This window comes from Erpetoichthys calabaricus, chromosome 4, assembly GCF_900747795.2.
Source record: "Erpetoichthys calabaricus chromosome 4, fErpCal1.3, whole genome shotgun sequence".
NCBI classification, from domain to species: Eukaryota; Metazoa; Chordata; class Cladistia; order Polypteriformes; family Polypteridae; genus Erpetoichthys; species Erpetoichthys calabaricus.
The window spans coordinates 85,905,951-85,929,580 of NC_041397.2; the positions used below are offsets into that span (position 1 = coordinate 85,905,951).

The window sequence follows — 23,630 nt, forward strand, 5'->3', positions numbered from 1 at the left end:
CTGTACTTGTTCTATGACAGTAATATGCAAGCATTTGTACACAGGGCATTCTTTTTTTGATCAAAACACAATTTTCACATCAGTCAAGTAACAGCCACCCAATTATCAGCAAACCCAATCTAGCACAAAATTGTGGGAAATGGAGCCAATCCCAGCACGACTGGGCACAAGGTAGAAACCAAACCCGGATGTGGTGCCATTACATGTCAAAACATGCTGTCACACACATACACACACACTCAATTTAGTACCATTAGTTAATATAACCTACACCTGTTAAGAATGAAGAACAACAAACCATACGGATATGAAGTGAACACAGCTCCAGAGTCTTCAGATTATATCCACTAAGCAACAAATTTAACCAATTTACTACGTCAGCCCAAATTAGTTTCAAATCAAAAGATGTTATCATGAAAAACGTGTTCATAGTCCTAAAAAGGAGGGTAGAGGCAGGAAGGAATATATTACATGCATTGCACATACACTACTATACAATTCTAAAGTACCTAAGTTGTAAAAAATTAACATTACTCTCAAATACTTAAAATTGTTGTGGTTAGGTACATGGCTACACAACAGCAGAAGACTATCTTGGTAGCAATGGGTGAAAGGTAAGAAACAGCCCTGGGGTAGGGTGTTACTCGCATACTGTACATATGTTACTTACACAAGCACAAAAACCACTTTGGGGCTACTAATTAACCTAACCTGTATATTCTTGGGGATAAGAGGAAAACCCGATTACCCAGAGGAAAGCATTCAAACTACACATCAACAATGTCCATGCATAAGGTTTGAACCTGGCATGTCAGATCCGTGTGGTGGCAGAGCTAACCACTGTGCCACTCTGAAAACCCACACATTTAATTTTTGCAGGTATTGTTTAAAAGATTAGTGACGTAGGTGCTGTGCTACTACCTGATTTATCACTGGCATATCCATCCTTTAGGATGAGAGCAGCCTCCTAAGCATGTAATCATTTTCTCTATGGGCTCATAGATTCCTTCTAGAATCTAAGTAGTCATTTTGCTTGGCTACTGTAAATGTTAAAAAAAGAGATACAAACCCAAAAAAGCTGAGTCTATAAGGCAGTAGTGTACACCACGAAAGCAACAGTGAAATTGAGGGAAATAAAAACTATAAAAATTGGATTAATTATGAAAGAATATGAAAGGCCAAGTTAACTTTGTTGAAAAGAAAAACACATTCATTTCAAGAAAACTCAGTGGTCATTAAAAACACTGAACCATTTTTTAAAAGCTGTTCTAACAAAACAAAGTGCCTGGCCAGAAATAATTCTATGCTCTACTCAAAAGACTGAACAGTTAAATAATTTTTACTCCAGCACTTTAAAACTAATACATAATTTCACTTTCTGCCAAAGAAAAAAACACTATACATGCTGAGCAAAAAAACTTCTAGTACACAGTAGCCTAGTGTACTGTATGCACATTTCCACACATACAGGTTGATCTAATCCTTTATTTACTCTCTCTTGCCTTCAATACTGTTTAAAGCCTTACAAAGTATGTGAAGTGCCAAACAGGAGAAAAGGTCACTTTCTCATATTTATAATAAGACAGTAACTGAATACCCTTATTTTGAAGGGACATTTTAAGGGGCAGGTGGCAGGCAATTCTCTCCTGACTCACAGCCAGCCAGACCAAAGAGCAGAACATTACACCAGTGATAAGAGACTTTCAGCTTGAAACATTCTGCTAAAAAAAAAAAAACGGAGTACAAACTTCAGTTTTAGAACTATTAGGCTGCTTTATTTTAAGCTTTTCTGTTATGTTTCCACTGTATTAAAAGCATCAAGGCCTTTCACAAGGATGTTTCCTTAAATCAGCATCACCCCATTCCATCCCAGCATCATACGCAATTTTAAAGAATATCTTACATGGCAATGTTTACATGCCTACCACCATCAAATTCACCCCTTTATCCTATAACTTTCAGGTTTTAACATACTGTACATAATTCAAAGAGGTTATTAAACTAAGAAATCCAAAAAACAGTATAGTAGCCAACATATCCATTCATAGTTTAGAACTTCTTCAAAAAAAAGCAATATAAATTAGAGAAGGTTTTCATCAGAAATGGGTATGTATTAATAAAATCTGGTCAGGCATTACTATAAACTGGCTTCCTTTTTCATTAGCTTTCTCTATAAAAGATAATTCTGTTTTTATTTAGATTTTAAGTGTATCACTTTAGAGTTTTGCACTCTTAATAAGGCCAAACTTGGAAAACAGTAACTGTCATGTTACATATAAAGTTGATTTGTGGCTCTCCTTGTCCTTAATAACCATTTTTAATAATCAATATAGGTAACAACAGCTGAATACTTTCTATATATATATATATATATATATGTCTAAATGTCAAAATGACTTTTGAATCAAGCCCTGAATACACTACAGATTAGCTGCTGTTTAATATTGTGTGATATAACACTTATCAATCATTACCTTATCTAAATGTCACTGTGGTTGCTAGGAGTATTCGGGTGTGTAATACATAAAAATTACAAAGCAAAGCAATCTTAGTAAATTACTTCTGCTCCAACTGGTTCCACAGTTAAAAAAAACATGAACTCATGACTTTGACAAACAAAAAATTGTTTTTTTAAAATGGTAACTTTGAATGAAGTGCTCAACATGCACAAAATAAAAAGCACATTTTAGACATGTTACATTATTAAGGAAAATAAAGACAACTTATTTACTATTGATAATATTCATCAGGATTTATTCATTTAAATTTGCATAATATCATTAAATTCTTATATTTTTTTAGTGAGTACAGAGTTAAGCTATTTTCAAAATACACATTTTATATATTTTTTCTATTGTTTAATCTACTGCATTCTAAAAATCACTCTTTCCTAGAAGAATATAGTGTATCTGTAGATTATACTATTACATTAGTATAATATATAGATATATTTTTTGCGGTGTACCATAATATAACACTCATTTTATTAACCTTGGCAGTATTTTACTGTTTGTCTTAAAATATAGATATTTACAAAGAACCAGAGAGGACATTTTATTTGTCTTACACTTATCTTTTCTGAAAGCGACAGAGTAAACCAGCTATTTACTTTCCAAATTAGCATGCCTTACCTATGATCAGACACTGACAGAAATGGTCTATCAAACAGATTGGGTCAATCACATAGGCACAGTTAAATTAATCACTGGCCACTAAAATCTAACCTGGGGATGGGTTGCTTAAAAGTATACACATTTAATGACACACACACAAAAAAAAAAAACACTATGAAGGGGAAGAAGAGAAAGTATTGCTTATTAACTGCTAACTGACTATGTTTTTGAACTGGAAATTACAGCAGCTCTGAGAACAAACACTCAAATCATTTGGGGTGTTAATAAGCAGATATTCATGACCTCCTACATTCCAGCTAATTACACTTTGCATCTGCTTCTCTTTACGCACACCTGAGCAGACCTATAATGCTGAACAGGTTGTTCAACATGCCATACTATACAACATGTAACCCTTTCAGAGTTTTATCTCACAAGGCATGCAATCACACTGCTCACAGATGGAAGCATTCAAACTTCCAATTAGTGTCAATTGGCTTTTTATAAGTAAACAGAATACTCTATTTGAGGTTTCTTGTATGTGGCACAAAGCAGCTAAAATTCTGAAAACTCTGGAGCAATATAAAAGGTACATCTTAAATACTTTCACTTTTCAGCTTCCTTTATCCATTAACTAACGCACATGTACACATAGCCATTACGCAGAAACAAAGCAAACATGATCAAATATCAAAGCCAGGCTAGACTTCTGCATTTAAATTTGTATCTCAGGACAGACTTAAGAGATTAACTAGTATAAAGAGACACCAAACAACTTCACTTTTAGCTCAAAATCAAAAGGGTTAATGTGGAATGCATGAACAACACTCATGAAAGCATAATGTTGCACATTACCTTACAATTTAAATACATACTCCATTTTTTTTTTTAATTTGGCCAACAGGCTCATTGACAGAATGATCTAAATGGATTGTTGCAACAATAAAGAGCCTGATCTTTAAATGTAAAAATATCTATGTAGCTAACTATTGTTTAGAGCAAAATTCACACAATACATAAAAAAGAGCCCAGTCTAGAGGGGATTATAAACTCTTGTATAGACTAAACCATTAAAAAAAAATAAATAAAAAAAAAAAGGAAAAACTTAAGAAATACTCTACTTTTTTTAAATATATTTGCCTCAGTAATGTTTGAGGAGTGATCTAATAACACTGAAAAAAGGGAAGACTTCTCAAGAGCCTATTCCACTGTTAGAAATGACCGATACAGCAGCCATTAACATATAATGGTAATTAAAAGCTTGGAGCTTATTACATTTCATTTAAGAAATAAATCACAAAGCAATTTACTTACTTAATAGTGACGCGGGTAGATAAATCTTGAAGGTCTCCTGGATGAAATAACTGAGCTTCTTTTAATCCCAACTTCCCACAAGCTTTCAAGAACACATTAATGTTGTCCTGTAAGTTAAAAGTAACAGCTGCTTAAAAGTCAAAAACACAGCTGAATGCTTTAACAGACACACACATTCAGAAAAAATGACGAGCTATATTTTACACAAGCAGCCTGTTAAGAGCACAGTGATTGAGTCTTTCAGCATTACCTGTTATAGTACGAATACTGAGTCAGGAGGTGTAACTGCAAAGACGTCAGAGGTCCCACCCAGATTCTGACACCAAAGAGAATTACAACACTACTGCCACCTTGTACATGGTACTAACTGATTCATCTAGAAACGGAGTTTGTAGAGTTGGAATGGGGTGTGTTTATATATTATTAAAAAAAAAAAAAAAAAGGGGGGGGTAAGGGGAAAATGTTTTGCTTGTAATAAGCACTTTGTTTCTGACTTAAAGTAGATTACCAACACAGTGACAAGGGAAAGATAATGTATATGTATGACTGGATTTAGAAAGAGGGAAGCTGAAGAGTGTGTTAAAAACAGGGTAGGCATCACATTGTAAAGACGTTTATAGCATGTAGACCTTGTTTATAGTATCACTTTGGCATCATTCTCAACTGCTTTGTCTAATTTTATAGAAATAAGTAAACAAATGTAAGAACCCACCCACTTTTTCTTTAAAACCAAAAACTTTAAAATTTACATTTTAACAATCTGATAAATCATTGTAGCATTTACAAATAATGCTTCCAATAGAATAAAGAAGGTAAACTAATAAAACTAAAGTTGGTGCCTTAACTCCGTTCCAGTTAGGGTGTTACAGTTTTGAAAATTCTTAATAAGACGAGACAAAATTCCATTCTTCTGCAGTCAACAGGTGTGTCTCATTGCATTGTTAGCAAGTAACTTTCTTTAGAACAGACTGTAATGGCAACAAAAATTCACCACACATATTTTAGGGCACAGACTTAAACCATGAGTTTTTAACAAACAGTGATTTAGAAGACAAGTATTTAGCAGTTGCCAAGCTACAGGAGTGGAGTAAATAGGCAGTAACACTGAAAGAGAACAGCTGAACATTCAAAGACATACTGGGACTATGATTTTCATTTTGGACTAAAAATATCATGCTAATAATGAATATGGCTTAAGGCAACTGTGAGACTAAACTAGCAACTAGAACAAAAGCACATTTTCATACATTTCACTGGACTGTTACAATAAAACCAAAGCCTTGATCAAACCTTTTGGTTTAAGAGTTATTCTGCATCTTCATCCTCACCTCTTTCAGAAGGTATTATATAGGTACATTTACCATAAACAAGGAGCTTTTCCAGTTTCACTGGGATTACTCTACATGACTGAGTGGATTCAAGAAGTAGTTTCAAGCAAATAGTGTAGGCAGACACCCAATGGGTGCCACCAACAGGTGGTGCCCCAGGCACAGCCCACTGGTAAAAGATACTGAAGTAGACTCCGAACAAGCTGTAGGAATTGTATCTCAACTAGCTTGGGAGAACCTGGGAATTCAACCAGATGTACCTGGAGACTATTGGTAAGGACATGGTAGCCTGCTCTACATAGCTCTGTGTGTCGCCACCACAGCACTCATCAAGATAAGCGTACTGTATGTGTACCTTACACATCTGCCCGACACTGTCTTCACTATATGAATTCCGTCTCTCCAGAGCACAAGTGGTGCCCAAAAAAAAAACTTAATTGCAGGTGCTCAGTTTTACAAGGCTCTTAGGAAAATTCATTTTTTTGTCCCCAGATAATTGCCCATATTATGTAATTTGCATAGTTGACATATATGCAAGCTACAGAACATGGTAATCATTTGAAAGATCTGAAGAATAATGCATTGTGACCTGTCTTTGCAAATTCATTAACACTTGTTTATATTGCAACAACCCATTGCTCTAAATTATTAAACAGAATATATAGAACCTACACAAATTTGGCACATATACTGAGGTATGATTTAATACAGCACCTACAATGCCATTTAGAATAGGTAAAATTTTATTACACTATACTGATCGAGATCTATACCTCCTCAGAAAAATGTACTTTCAATGGATCAGAGGCAGTAACACAAAGATTCTAAACAAGTTAAATGAAACAGGCAGTATATCTCACAGATACAGTTTCCTGCTGTATATAAGCCTACTGAAGAAGCCAGGTTGAGAAAATGTGTTCCTTAATTTATTTATTTAATTAATAAAAAATTTTAAATGCTTATCAGACATCCTTGGTGTCACAATCACTCCTGATCCATTAATACAGTGGTGTTTGGTACACTCCCAGGTGGACTTAAAGTGGAGAAGGACAAACAAACTATAATTGCCTTTATTTCACTATTAGCATGTAGAATTATGTTGCTCAGCTGGAAGAATCCTACCCACCCCTGTTAAGTAAGTGGGTAAAATGATGTTATATATCTGAAATTGAAAAAAAAATCAAATTCTCACATAGAGGATCTATTCAAACTTTAAAATATTATTGACTATATCCTGCCAGATTTTAGATTAAGCACTTATATTGGGGAAGAAAGGACTCCTTTCCTCTATACTACTCTCAAAAGTTTTACTCTGGCTGTTGGCCTTTCTCATGGGGGCAGGGTTTGAATTGAATTAAGTTTCGTTAAGTTTGACTTGATTATTGAATTTATTTAAAGCATGTAACACTCCATACAAAGGTTAAAATAAATCTTTTGCAATACTTAATACAATAATGAGAAAAAAATAAAGTCACCCCATGAAATATTTTTTTCCCCCTTTAACATATGTGGAGATAGCAAAATTTGATCTTTATTTAAACAAAATCTTTACTTTTTCCACATAACTGTCATTTCATTTGGCTGATATTAACCCATACACAGATCATCCATTTTCTTCCATTCATATAGGACAGGTTCGCATGGCAGCTGTCTAAACAAAGATGCCCAAACTTTATCAAAGTCTTCTCACTAAATTTCACTACAACAAAATATTACCACACCACGTTTTTTTGATGCAAAACATAGGTGACAATTCACTCTGTTTCCCTATTAATTTCAGTGTTGCTAATAGGTTCAAGTGAATTAATTGCTTCCGCAAAACGACAGGACCTTTAATTAAACACAAGAGATAAAGTGAATGAAATGAACAAATCTGTTCACCGAGATGAAATTAATTAAATAATACTGTAATGCATTCAGGAAGTACCAGAGACAGCACTTTACACAAGTACTATATAGAGCCTTGATACTATGTAGAGCCTTTTCTCAAGAGACACTTAAAAAATGATAAAAAAGTTTATTTTGATTCATAAGCACAACAATTGAAGCTAGAGCAACAACAACTGATCTCGTAATAAATAAAAACTGAAGCTCACTAAAAGGAATGGTTTTAAAGTAAAAAAAATGGGTTTATGTCCCAGAACTACTGCAGACACTGTTAACAAGGAAAAAAAAAAACAAATGAACAAAATAAAACTGATTTTACAACTCGGCTATCCAAGGAGGGTGAAATTCATTCTTTATGCCCTACTTAGAAGATGTAAATCAAAGGACTAGTGTAGTAAAATAAAAATCAAAAATCAATGCAAATTTACGCAAACTTCTTTACATATAGTATAGTAGATTTATATACAGTGGTTGTAAAGTTTTAGATTTTGCTCAAACCACTTTAATTCAAACTTCAATTATATTTAAATAGTAGTTATGCTTACTACACTTAGGAGGAATCAATTATTTAAAAGACCAAAAGAAAAAAAAAAAAGACTAAAAACATCCCGATTTATTCCTAAAAAGTAATAATGATGATTTATAATAAATTATTTTGCTCACAGCCAAACTCTGCATTAATGTGCTACATTTAAAAGACCGATTTAGTGCTTAAAATTAGTATTTTAGCTAAGCCTTCAGTGATATCAGATGCCCTTCAAAAACAAACATAGCCAATGTTACATCATCAAATAGTTTGAGCAATGAGCAATGCATTCATGCTGCCAGAAAGACAGACCCTGTTAATATTTTAACAACATAAAGGTTTGGATGCTTTATTATAAAAGACAAAACTAAAATCCTATAGCAGTGGATCTTCACTATGGAGGCAGATTGCCCCAGAGCAATAAGTGCAAGAAAAATGGAAATCAAACTTCATTTTCACAAGATACAGATTTAAAGTTTGTAATTGTTAATCTTCATGCAAACTATCCTTTAAAAAAAAAAAAAAAAAAAAAAAAAAAGTGCATTGCTTATAAACAAGTAAGCTGCAAATCAGTGGAGGTTTATAATCCTAGAGTGTGTGCCGATATTTTTAAGTATTAATTTATACCCAGTATTATTAATCTGATACAACCCCAATTCCAATGAAGTTGGGACATTGTGTAAAACGTAAATAAAAACAGAATACAATGATTTGCAAATCCTTTTCAACCTATATTCAATTGAATACACTACAAAGACAAGATATCAAATGTTCAAACTGATAAACTTTATTGTTGTTTTGCAAATCTTAACTCATTTTGAAATTGATGCCTGCAACACATTCCAAAAAAGCTGGGACAGGTGCAGCAAAAGACTGGGAAAGCTGAGGAATGATCAAAAAACACCTGTTTTGAACATTCCACAGGTGAACAGGTTAATTGGAAACAGGTGTTTGTCATGATTGGGTATAAAAGGAGCATCCTCAAGAGGCTCAGTCGTTCACAAGCAAGGATGGGGCGAGGTTCACCACTTTGTTAACAACTGCATGGGCAAATAGCCCAGCAGTTTAAGAACAACGTTTCTCAACGTACAATTGCAAGGAATCTAGGGATTTCATCATCAACTGTCTAAAATATCATCAAAAGATTCAGAGAATCTGGAGAAATCTCTGCACATAAGCAGCAAGGCTGAATACCAACACTGGATGCCCGTGACCTTCGATCCCTCAGGCGGCACTGCATTAAAAACCGACATCATTCTGTAAAGGATATTACCACATGGGCTCAGGAATACTTCAGAAAACCATTATCAGTTAACACAGTTTGTCGCTGCATCTACAAGTGCAAGTTAAAACTCTATCATGCAAAGCGAAAGCCATATATCAACACCACCCAGAAATGCTGCCGGCTTCTCTGGGCCCGAGCTCATTGGAGATGGACTGACGCAAATTGGAAAAGTGTACTGTGGTCTGATGAGTCCACATTTCAAATTGTTTTTGGAAATCATGGACGTCGTGGCCTCTGGGCCAAAGAGGAAAAGGACCATCCGGATTGTTATCAGCGCAAAGTTCAAAAGCCAGCATCTATGATGGTATGGGGGTGTGTTAGTGCTGATGGCATGGGTAACTTGCACATCTGTGAAGGCACCATTAATGCTGAAAGGTACATACAGGTTTTGGAGCAACATATGCTGCCATCCAAGCAATGTCTTTTTCAGGGACGTCCCTGCTTATTTCAGCAGGACAATGCAAAGCCACATTCTGCATGTGTTACAACAGCGTGGCTTCATAGTAAAAAAGAGTGGGTACTAGACTGGCCTGCCTGCAGTCCAGACCTGTCTCCCATTGAAAATGTGTGGCGCATTAAGAAGCGCAAAATACGACAATGGAGACCCCGGACTGTTGAGCAACTGAAGTTGTACATCAAGCAAGAATGGGAAAGAATTCCACCTACACAGCTTCAACAATTAGTGTCCTCAGTTTCCAAATGCTTATCGAGTGTTGTTAAAAGGAAAGGTGATATAATAGAATAAGTAATGTTTACCACTGTGTTTTTATTTATGTTTTACACAACGTCCCAATTTCATTGGAATTGGGGGGTTGTACATGAAAATAAATCATTTCACACAATATAATGAGAATGCATTTTGACAAAGCAGGTTCAAATAATTTAATATATCCTAAACCACAGGCTGATTTTATTACAACGACCTGAAAAGTCAAATGTACAGATACCCAATGTTCAATATAGCTCAAATGGCTTACTTTCTCTGAAATAATTTGCATAACCTTCAAGTAATCATTTTTTTAACCTGCTTTGTCCTTTACAAAATTAAGGGAAAGCTCTGGATCGGTCTGGAAACAATACTAACCACTATTCTTTTCTTACAGAAAATTCTTTTTATTGAGACTTAACTACAATACATTATTTTACTTCAATCTGGAATAAGAGGGGGAGTCAAGCTAAAGTTAGAAAATGGGATTTATCAGAAAATGGAACAAACCTTAACAAAACTGATAATGTCATTTCTCAATGTAGTCTCCACCCTTCTCAATGCACTTGCGCCACCTGCATGGAAGTGCCAGGGTTACAGCAGAATAAAAAGGCTTTGTCTTTTCCTTGCAATCACTCGTGCACCGCTTTCTTCATGTCATCATCTCCCTTGAATCAACGACAACCCAGATGTTTTTTTTTGTGGTCCAAAAAGGTGGTAATCACACAGTGCCAAATTAGCAGGATTTGGCAATGCCTCAAACTTCAGTTTCTCCAGACAAGCCTTGGTGTTCTCAGCAGTGTGTGGGTGGGCATTGTCTTGCAGCAAAATGGACTCCTTGAGACAGCAGTCCCGGCACTTGGATCGAATAGCAGGCTTCACATTGGTCTCCAGAAAGTCACAGTAACTTGCAATAGTGACTGTAGTACCCCTTGCATGTAGTGTTCGACAATAACTCGGGGTGCACAAGTGGCTGCGAGGACAAGATAAACCTTTTATTCTACTGGAATCCCGGCACTTCTAAGCAGGTGGCACAAGTGCATTGAGAAGGGTGGAGACTACATCGAGAAATTACATTATCAGTTTTGTTAAGGTTTGTTCATTTTCTAACTTTAGCTTGACTCCCCTCGTACTTTGATATGTCAGTGATACATGTTTAATGGTGGTCTGTGCCTGATTGATAATTGGAGAATAACACCCACGTAAGACCACTTGAAAACCACTTGGTCAAACTTAATTCAATTTAACTAACGTGAAGAAAATGAAAAACAGAAAAAAAAAAAAAAAAAAAAAAAAAAAAAACGACATGAAAATTCTATGGGACAATGTGCAAACATGTTTTTACTGAATTACAAAAGCAAAAACATTCATGAACATTTATTAGAACTATTTAACAAAATATTAAAAATCGGGACCCAAATTAATTTTTTGACAGTGATTTCCTCCAAGGCATAATGGTCAATATTGTAAGACTTCTGAGAATTTTGGCGTGGATTAGAAGTCATATGAACATTATACTGTAGATTACCAAATATATTTTAACCTAGATATACCATATCTGTTCAAGATATAAAGACAAAATGATTTGGTATTTATTAAAGTATAATAATACCAAATAGAAGAAAAAAGTGTAATAAAAAATAAAATAGAAAAAGTAAGGATGTAGTCTTGAAAAACAGGTGTGTCTTATATGGCTTTTTATTTAACAACTGGCATAACGTACAAGTGTGCGTTCTCTGACATCCAAACAAAACGCTCCCTGCGCTGTTTCTTTGACAGGGCATTATTCATGCCGACACTTCAACTACTTCATTAACTGAAATAAGAGTGGCGAGGCTTAAAACTTCAGTTTTCAAAATTCAAAGCGTAAAAACATTTTCAAATATATATAAACTCAGATTTGGACACATGTCAGCCCTAGAAGCTGTAAAATCACAAGCAAAAAATAGTACAAATTTAAAAGTCAGACAAAGATGGCAAAATAAAATTGACAAGCAAGTACCATGTGTGTAATGTTACTTCTACATGAAAAACATCTTTATTTTCTGTCCTGTGTGTAGGCAGTAAACAAGTCATTATTCCAGTGACTAAAAGTCTGCCCAAAAATCATTAATGTAGTTTTATTTTTGCACTTTTTTTAATTTTTATAAATACTATGATTTGCTGTCAACTGCCTCTCAGTGCAGTGGCACCTTGCATTTTATGCCTGGCAATGTTTTGTTCCCCCCCCCCCCCCCCCCCTTAATTTTCTGCCACTTTTAATTAATGAAACCAATACCATATAAGAGGTGATATTCAGAGGTGGTATTGGCCTTAAAAATATCAATGAGTAGTATCACTACACCCCTAACATTAGGATTCTTGGCTTAACAGAATGAGTTAAAAAATTTAAACAGTAATATAATAAGTTTATTTTATTTTCTTATTCAGATGTCTAGCATCATCTTTAGAATGGGTAGATATGCCTAACAGGATCATGGCCTGAAAGATGAATCAAGTATGTTTAAAACCTCTCAGGAAATTAATATGAAACTATGCACAAAATTACCATACACAAATTGCATTGTAAAAAAAAAATATTTATTGCAAGCAAGGGATGGTTGAAGAGATTCTACAATCAGTACACGCTTAAACATACATACTGTACCCTAAACTAGTGTTTATATTATACAGTACTGTATGGTAAAGTACATAATTTGTGTTTAAAAAAGCAGTATAGCATTTCTTAAAAATATATTTAAGTATCACAGGTATGCATATACAGTATGGGGAGGAACAATAAAAAAAAAAAAAAAAAAGCTTTTATATATATATATATTTGCAGTTGGAGATCCACAAAGGGAGAAAAAACAAATCACGTATCATAAAATAGTTTTATTCTGAGCTTTCAACCCCTATCAGGGGTCTCATCAGAGGATAATGCTTAGACTTACAAGAATCAAAGGCAATATATAGCAACACATTCAGTATGGGGGGCGCTATTGGGGGGGTGGGTGACGGTGGCTAAGTCAGTATAATCAAGGGGGGGGGGGGGGTGTGTAGTTTAATTATTGTGTACATGTCCTTCTTAAGTTGGCATATGCTGGGTTTATGTCCAAGTGTCTGTTGATGGCGTTTTCATTCTGATAGCCCAAGACTCAGCCAACTCTCTGGCGCTTTTTGTATTGGCCTTAAATAGTCTTTGGCTATCAGATGAAAAAGCCCATCAACAGACATATTACATGCCAACTTAAGAAGGACATATACACATTAATTAAACTATAACAACCCCCCCCCCCCCCTTGAGTATACTGACTTAGCCACCTCCACCCACTCCCCATACTGAATGTGTTGCTATATATTGCCTTTGATTCTTGTAAGTCTAAGCATTATCCTCTGATGAAGACCCCTGATAGGGGTTGAAAGCTCAGGAATAAAACTATTTTATGATACGTGATTATATATATATATATATATAATATATATATATATATATATATATATATAATATATATAATATATATATATATATAATAATATATAATATATATATATATAGTATATATATATATATATATATATATATATATATTACATTATATATATACAGTAGAACCTCGGTTAGAGAACGCCTTTGATAACGAACAATTCGGATAACGACCAATAATTTCACAAAAAATTTGCCTCCGATAGCGAACAAAATTTTCGGATAGCGACGCACGACTGCGACCAGCGGACAGCGGCACAGCTTCCCATCTTCCTTTGCGCTCGAGACATCGGTTACGAACAGACGTTTCATTATCTTTATCGTGTGCATCCTTTCTTATTTAGTGATTTTGTTGCTTTATTTAATAATATATAGCCCTCAATCATGGCTCCCAAAGAAGATTAAGAAAGCTGGTTGCAGTGCAGTAATAAGGCAGCGGCCAACAATTGAATTGAAAAAAGAAATTATTGCCAAGTATGAACGAGGCATGCGTGTGTCGGATATCGCAAGAGAATACGGCATGTCAAAGTCGACAATCTCGACGATTTTAAAGGAATAAGGAGCAGGTTAAAGAAGCTAATGTGTCAAAAGGAATGACTATTATAACAAAGCAAAGGCCTCAAATAATGACGAAGTAGAAAAGTTGTTGCTTGTGTATATAAATGAAAACAGTTAGAAGTGCTAGCATCAGTGAGGCATTCATTAGTGAGAAGGCGCTGCAAATCTACGAAGATTTGAAGAAGAAAACCCCACAGACAAGTGCTTTGAGTGATTTTGATTTTCAAAGCCAGTCGAGGCTGGTTTGAAAAATTTAAGCACAGAACAGGCATCCACAGCGTCATAAGGCATGGGGAAGCAGCTAGTTCCGACAAGGCAGTGGCCGAGAAGTTCATCCTAGAATTCAAAAAAATCATAGAAGAAGAAAGTTACGTCCCGCAACAGGTATTTAATGCGGATGATAACAGGCCTGTTTTGGAAGAAGATGCCGAATAAAACGTACATAACGAAGGAAGAGAAAGCATTGCCAGGGCACAAGCCTAGAAAGATAGGCTAACTCTTCTATTGTGCGGTAACGCCAGTGGGGATTTAAGCTGAAGCCGCTGTTAGTCTACCATTTCGGACAATCCAAAGTATTTAAGAAGCATAATGTAATAAAACAGAAATTGCCTGTTATGTGGAGGTCTAATTCTAAAGCTTGGGTGACCCGCCAATTTTTTGTCGAGTGGGTGACCGACAGTTTTTGCCCGGCTGTGAAAAGAATACCTAGAGAAGAACAACCTTCCCCTCAAATGCCTTCTCCTGCTGGATAAATGCTCCAGCACATCCTCCAAACATCGACGTGTACTTAGAAGAAGAGTTCGACTTTATTCAAGTTCGTTATCTGCCACCGAACACAACCCCTTTGCTGCAGCCCATGGATCAACAGGTCATTTCAAACTTCAAGAAATTGTACACGAAAGCCTTATTCAGAAGTGCTTCGATATAACGAACGATACCAACTTAACTCTGAAGGAATTTTGGAAGAATCATTTCAAACATTTTGAATTGTGTTCATCTTATTGATAATGCATGGAACCAAGTGACCTACCGTAATATGAATGCAGGATGGAGGAAAACTCTGGCCAAGACTGTGTTCCAGAGCGAGATTTTTGAAGGATTCGAACCAGAAATTGTTGATGAAATTGTTTCCCTGGGCCAAAAGCATGGGGTTGGAGGTGGATAATAACGATGTTGAAGAACTTGTGGAGGAGCACAGTAATGAACTCACTACTGAAGAGTTGCAGCACCTTCAGGCTGAGCAAGAAAAGAATTTGGCATGAGGATATGTCTTCGGAGGGGGAAGAGGAAGGGAAGGAGGAAGTCCCAAGTTCAGTGAATTAAAGAAATGTGTGCTAAGTGGGGGGAATTGCAATTGTTTGTAGAAAAATCTTTCCCAAACAGTGCGGTAGGCAGTAGGAGCCTGAACATGTTTCAATGATAAGTGATGTCGTATTATCGAAAAGTGCTACAAAAAAGGCAGAAGCAACAGACCCTGGACAAGTTTTTTCTTCAACCTCAAAGCGACAGAGGACATCCCCCGATGTTCTCATGGAGGGGGATTCCCCCTCTAAGCAGTAATTCCACCCCTTCCTCCCCACACCTCCATAAAAAAAAAAGCATAAACATAAAAAAAAGTGTTTGTAAATTAGTTTCGTAAAATAAAGATATGTACAGTAAACATTAAATTGTGTTTACCTTATTAAAGTTACCCTGTGCTATTGTTTTCTGCCATACGTAGCGTATCTGTCATATGCCCTCCCTCCTCTGCAGTTGACCCTCCCTATTGCCTGTCGTAATCGCCTCACTTAGAAAGGTAAGATTCCACTTTTTTTTTTTTTATTCCATGCTGTAGTGTCATTTCTTTAGTTTTTAGTTACAGAATTATGTTCATGTGCTTATTCATAGTGCTATTGTTTTCTGCCATACGTAGCGTATCTGGTCATATGCCCCCCCCTCCTCTGCCGTGACCCTCCCCTCCTCTGCCGTGACCCTCCCTTTGCTGTCGTAATCGCCTCCAGCGTGTCCTGGGTCCTTCCCGGGGCCTCCTCCCGGTTGGACGTGCCCGGAACACCTCACCAGGGAGGCGTTCCAGGAGGCATCCTGAAGCAGATTGCCCGAGCCACCTCATCTGACCTCCTCTCGATGCGGAGGAGCAGCGGCTCTACTCTGAGCCCCTCCCGGATGACTGAGCTTCTCACCCTATCTTTAAGGGAAAGCCCAGACACCCTGTGGAGGAAACTCATTTCAGCCGCTTGTATTCGCGATCTCGTTCTTTCGGTCACTACCCATAGCTCATGACCATAGGTGAGGGTAGGAACATAGATCGACTGGTAAATTGAGAGCTTCGCCTTGCGGCTCAGCTCCTTTTTCACCACGACAGACCGATGCAGAGCCCGCATTACTGCGGATGCCGCACCGATCCGCCTGTCGATCTCACGCTCCATTCTTCCCTCACTCGTGAACAAGACCCCGAGATACTTGAACTCCTCCACTTGGGGCAGGATCTCGCTACCAACCCTGAGAGGGCACTCCAGTCAAAACGATAAGTTTTCCTATGTTTTCTTATGTTTAAATGCTTTCTTTAATGTTTTTTTTTATTTAACATCATTTGTACTGTATTATAACTGTTCCCATTTAAAAAAACATACCTATATAGCCTGTAACTTTCATATATTAGCGAGTCAACAGGGGCTAGGAACCAATTATTTCTATTTCCTTTATTCCTTATGGAGAAAATTGTTTCGGATAGCAACCATTTCGGATAACGACCCACTTTTCGGAACGGATTGTGGTCGTTATCCGAGGTATTACTGTATATATAATATATATATATAATATAAAATATATATAATATATATATATTATATATATATAATATATATATATAATATATATAAATATATATATATAATATAATATATATATAATATATATCTAATATATATAATAAATATTATAAATATAGTCACGGGGGTCTGCTGGAGCCAATCCCAGCCAACACAGGGCACAAGGCAGGAAACAATCCTGGGCAGGGTGCCAACCCACCGCAGGACACACACAAACACACCCACACACCAAGCACACACTAGGGCCAATTTAGAATCGCCAACCCACCTAACCTGCATGTCTTTGGACTGTGGGAGGAAACCGGAGCGCCCGGGAGAAACCACGCAGACATGGGGAGAACATGCAAACTCCACGCAGGGAGGACCCGGGAATCGAACCCAGGTCCCCAGATCTCCCAACTGCGAGGCAGCAGCGCTACCCACTGTGCCACCACAATATATATAAAATATATATATATATATATAAATATATATATATATATATATATATAAATATATTTATATAATAATATATATTAATTATATATAATATATATTATATATATATATAATTTAATATATATATATATATATTATATATATATATATATATATAATATATATATATAATATATTATATATTATATATATTATAAATATATATAATATATATATAATATATATATATATATATATAATATATATAATATTATATATTATATTATATATAATATATAATAATATAATATATATTATATTATATATTATATATATATATATCTATAATATTATATATTTATATTATATATATATATATTATATATATATATTATATAGGATTTTTCGCCAATTTGACCGAATACTGCCCTTCAATGAGATCACACTGATTTATTTGGTGTTAATATTTTTATCCAAGTGGGGCTGGAGAGTGCTATCTGTAAAAAAAAAAACAAACAAAAAAAAAACATCTGAATAAAAGCATTAGTTTCCACATGATTAACAGAATTAAGTAATGAAGAGCTTATCTCCATCTTGGGTCTTTCTTTCCAAGGTAAGATTTCTGTATAGCATTTTGTTTAAGTTTTTCCAATACTCATGTTTGTTGATGGTTGGACTATTTGGGAGAATGAAAGGCTGAAGCTGTCTCTGATTCTATTTAATATTGTTGCGTATTGCTTTAGTCTCCAAGTATTTTAATCATTTTGCTTAAATGATGACATATTTGAATTGTGTCACATTCTATAAATTACATTTCTAGGCTCAATGAACAATAAATGTAGCCATATTTCACATATATTAACCAAGATGGTAGATATTATCCTTGTAGCATTGTAAGTAAATATTATTTTAGCTTGTCATTTTACTTCCTAAGAGCTGGTTAAGTAATTGCTGCATTTTGCTTATTTGCTGATTTGCACTTATGTAAACCCATTATATAACTATATTTACAGATGAACAAAGTTTTATAAGTAAACGACTGTTTTTCTGTACGGTACCCATCTGTCAGAGAACCCTCCTTATATCTGAATAAATCTCAATCTTGTATTATATGTCATAGTGTTGCCATGTGTTTCCATCATCAGATCCCAAATTTGTTTAATTTTGATTAATTTATCATTAATTTCATCTCATGCACAGAGATTCAAATTTAGTGCAAACTACAATGCACATTTCTACAGATTATACGGGTTTAGCAGCAGATCTATCCATTCCCTGGAAAACAGAATGGTTTTATTAAGTGCAACTGTACAAAGCTTTGCAGAGAATCTCTCTCAGAAAGAGTAATTACAGGGGGATGGATGGACTTATGGGCTAACCTAATCTTTTAACTCTGTCTTTATTAAGTCTTGAGACAAATGTATGCTCTCAAAAATGAACTGTTAGTTATTGTTTCTGCACTCTGAACTCCAGATTGAGAGTGGATAACTTACAATACCAACCTACTCCCTAAAAGATCATTACCTCTAGATCTACAGTGCAGTGGAACACCTTGGTCATCTCCATTTTGTACTCTGGGAGTATAAATGGATTAGTCACCCTAAACTGAAACTTAGAATATTTATATTTTTATTTCAATCTATTTATAACAGAGGTGATGGTGCAATTATATAAATCTGACAGGTTGCACATTCAGTAGCTTTCAGAACTAAAAGTGGCCATGCTCAATGTGCATGTTTATAAGAAGCAACTTTGTGATATTCTGAAGTCTATGCTGTAATTTAAACTCAAGGATTGAATGATTTTCTCCCAGACCTCCACTTAGCCTTTTGGTACCTACTTTCTTCTGGTTGCTACTGCTGAAAAAATTGGAAATCAAATTTCATAAAAAAACACCACACAACAACCCACCAAGGTGAATTAAATACAGTTGCTAATGAATAGATATACAACTGCTAGCATAACACTTTATATTTTTGCAGGATACTATAAATATTATAAAAACATCACTAAATTTATGATTGTGTATTGGACAGTGGCAGTGTGCCTTAAGTAAACACTCACCACATTATAATACTTAACAGAACACAGCTTTCATGAAAAAGTAAATTATGCATTTGATGTTAGGTGGATTTTAAGACCCAATCAAAATACACCTGGTATTGAAAAGGTTTTAAATTAAATATACAGGAAAGAAAGGAGTTTTAAATGTGTGTTTCCATGTGTATGGTGATCGTATACAAACTTACGGATTAGAAATTGAAAATGCATGAAGTAGCTAACAGAATTTCCCAATTCTGTGTACTGAAATGAGAGAGAAAAAAAAAGATAAAATGTGGTAACTTTATACCTATTCTCATGTCACCAAAATCAACAAATTAGTTAAGCGAGTTTAACACACAAAAAACCAGCATCTGATATTTAAATCTGCATAAACAAATTAGTAAAAAACAGGGAAAGTATATCATTTAGCCATAAACTTATAATTAAAGTAACAAATCCAACACAACTGATATAAAATTAATCCTCAGTTGTTATACTACTGTAAGTTGTTGATTATGGAGAGTTTATAGCCAATTTTAGTTCATATTTCTTAAACAAAATTTTTGAAAGAGGTACCAATGAAGACTTCCCTGATATTCTAGATTTTCAAAGTCATAAAAGTATCTTTACTTTTTACTTATTTGGCTTACGCCTTTATCCAAGGGGACTTAGAACATTTATGATAAAATTGGTTACATTTATTTTGGCTTTCCAATTGGAGCACAGACAGGTCAAGTAACCTGCTCATGGTCACACAGTAGTAGTGGGATTCATTGTTTGAATTCCATAGCCTTAACCACTACACCACACTGCCTGCCTCTGTAGGATTACAGAGGAACAAAAACTTTTCACCTTGACTTTCGAAACATCTTTTGAAAAAATCCGGAACATGGGAAGCAAGGTCTCAAACGGTAAAAAGGCATGATTCAAGGCTTAGCATGCAGAACACAGTGTAGCCATATTTCAGATTTGTTTGTTCAGAATGAAATAAACACACAAGTCAATCAAAAGCAATAACGGTATTTTTATATAATCTGAAGGGTGTCTTTTTTCAAATAAATCCTGTGTTTCCATGTTGTCTGCACTCTTTCATTATTAAAAGATTTGCACATGTGTGTGCTGGGGAGAGCAGCATGTCACAGCTGAGCGAGTCTGATTTTATCAGATTTCACCTACAATCAAGCCACATACAGTGAAAGGGACATTACAAAATATAAATTGCTTGTGTGACAGTTCATCTTTATGTACCATTATGCACAAAGCTAGACTCTGATCCTAATCATAGTTTTGACTATTAATAGAGAATAATGTGTTTGCTAAAGGACTCAATGCTATGCTGGATTAGCAAGTACTGCTTATTATAACTTTGAATATTCGTGGTATGCAGTTTTACTGTTCCAGTGTCATGGGTGCATTTACCATACCTGGATGGTGTCTGCTGCATGCCCCCCCCCCATGTTAGTTTTCTGAGAAGTGCTCTTTCAATTTCAACTTCAGAGTATTTCTTAGCCTATTGGCAAGTACTTCTCACTGTTGCAAGCACATGGTGGGTGGGGGTTAGCCTCTTCAGCTTGCAATTAATTCATGGTATAAATCACCCTATTGAACAATGAACAGTGTGCAACTTTTTTTTTTTTTTTTTAAAATCACATTTCTAATCACGCTTGCCAAAATACAAAGGGGGAAAAATTGAAGAGAGACAAGGGTGTTTTAAAGCAAGACAAATTATTTGATTTGAGATAAAAGGATATTGCATACAGTTGTTGACCCCTTTGGTGAGGGGGGTAGGGGGGGGGGGGGCAGGGGAAATTAAACTGTAAGCAAGTCTCATGTGCTTGCATGTACATACTTAAGTTTATTCCAAATGCGAAATCCTTCAGTAATTTAAGTGCATAAGACATCGTAGGCCACAGAATATGGCTAATAACTAAACAAAATGATCTTTTCCTCAAGGAGCGAATTACTAGTATGCATATTGGCTCTGGTTGTTGCCAGAAATGCATGCTGTTAATTTTAGTTTTTCTTCTTATTTTACAAACTTAGAATGCTAAAGCAAACTTGACAATCAGACATTAGTGAATGGCAAACATTGGAAAGGCAACAGAATATCTGAATCAGAAAGTAGTAATGAAATCTTTATACAGGTTATGCTAAAATGAATTTTTGACTACAGCCAAAGCAAACAGTATTGACAGCTATGAAGCAACAGCTCCCAGCACAACAGGCATAATATTAATATTCAAGTAAAAGCATTATTCTAACATCAAAAAGAACGTCCAAAAAGGTCTTAGCTGCAAGAAGTGGCATCAATTAAAAACTGACAAACACAGATAAATTATACAACAGTTTTTAATCAAACCATAAAGCTAGCTGAGTTTACTAAAGCACTGAATGTTACAAGCATTTGGGAAGGAAAAAAAAAATCTATTCATAAAAACTTTATAAAAATCCACTTTACTGAACAATCCTTTAAACCACACTCAGAATAACAGTTTTTTTAGGCAAAGGGTAAAGGGCAAGCTGATAAATAAGTGCAAAAGCTGAACACAATCAATAAGTTAAACAGTCTGAATTCTGTGAGCCATCAGCACATGCAAGACAAAACAAAACATTTTAAGAGAGTCCTAAAAGGAAAAAAAAAAATTCTTTAAAAATGGATTCAAACACAAAATTTATATTTGTATAGTATGTAAAATATCCTTGAATAATATCACAAAGTTCTGGCAGTGAGGAGAGTTGTCCCCCATCGATCTAGGTTCCTAGGTTCAGCTGCTGCCCTTGAACACGGTCCATGAAGAGTCTGCTCTTCATTCTTCATGTCTGAGTTGGTCTTCTCTCCTTTTCCTCAGATGTGCAGGCTAGGTTAACTGGCAATTACAAATTGACCCCCATGAGGAGGGTGGGTGAGTGCATGAGCAGGACGCATAATGGACTAGCATCCTGACATAGACTGCTTTCTGCTTTGTACCAAATGCTGTCAGGACAGGGTCATCCCTTTGCAACCCAGAGTCTTAGCCAGTGAGAGTTGGGAAATGGTCCATCGCAGGGCAAACACGCACTAAAACCCTTTGTTTTTCCTACCTTGGGTAATTAGGTTACGAAATTGTATGGATAGAGTTTTTATTATTAGGCAGCACAGTTGCAGTGAAGCAGAGTCACAGATAAGGTGACTGGGGTTTGCATCCTGGGGGAGTTAGCATAATCCCCACCCCCTGGTGCTCCAGTTTCCTCCCACAGTCCAAACACACATGCAGGTTAAGTGGACTGACATTGCTGAAGTGGCCTGTGTGTGAATTCATCCAGCAAAGCACTGACGCCCAGTCTATACATTGTTCCTGCCTTGCTGAGACACACTCCTGCTGCCCAGTGACCTTACACTGGATAAATAGATTAGAACAGGGATCACAAACTCCAGTCCTGGAGGGCCGCAGTGGATGCAGGTTTTCTTAATTTGGGACCTGCTTTTGCTGCTAATTAACTTCTTTTCAATTAATTTGTATTGACTTGTTTTTTTAAGATTTGCTTTACAGAATTTCTTAAATCGTTCCTCTGAATTGCTTCATTTATTTCCTTAAACACAAAATGAAATGTGAAGTGAGTGAGCCAACAGAAGACCAACTAAGGCCAGGTTTATAATTCATGCGACGCGATGTATGCTCCAGCGGAAGCTACTGCTACTCGAGCGTTGTAGTGTTTATACTTGCGCGTGTACTTTACGTAAATCTGGAAGAATCCACCAGGTGGCAAAGCAAGATATTATCACGGGGATGGGTGAAAGGATGTGCCCATTCCAGCTAGCTTTGGGCACGAGGCAGAAACAATCCCTGGACGGGAACATCAGCTCATCACAAAGTCAATACAAGCTGACACACACACTGGCATCATTTAAATGTCACCAAATCTGCATATCTTTGGGTGGAAACCAGAGCACACTGGAAACCCAGCAGAAAAACATGTAAACTCCAAGCAGGGAACACCAGCAACATGACTCCCTGTGAGACAACGGTGCTAAAGCTCCGCTAACATGTTAATTGCACACATGGGGGGTGACAACAGTATTCATTATTTAAACAAAATTAATGATTTATCTGTAAAATGTAACATACAGTACACACTTTAATGCATTTCATCATGAAAGTGATATCAAGAATTCTAAATG

General features: G+C 35.8%; 1 protein-coding gene across 15 annotated transcripts in view; it reads right to left on the reverse strand.

Moving 5' to 3' along the window:
• Nucleotides 1–23,630, reverse strand: part of lmo7a (LIM domain 7a) — a 192,011-nt gene that overhangs the window by 101,107 nt on the left and 67,274 nt on the right. For all 15 annotated transcript variants that reach the window (XM_051927296.1, XM_051927295.1, XM_051927305.1 and 12 more), the window contains exon 5: nucleotides 4,428–4,534. In XM_051927296.1, the coding sequence (XP_051783256.1) occupies nucleotides 4,428–4,534 (107 nt within the window). The remainder of the gene's footprint in view (nucleotides 1–4,427; nucleotides 4,535–23,630) is intronic.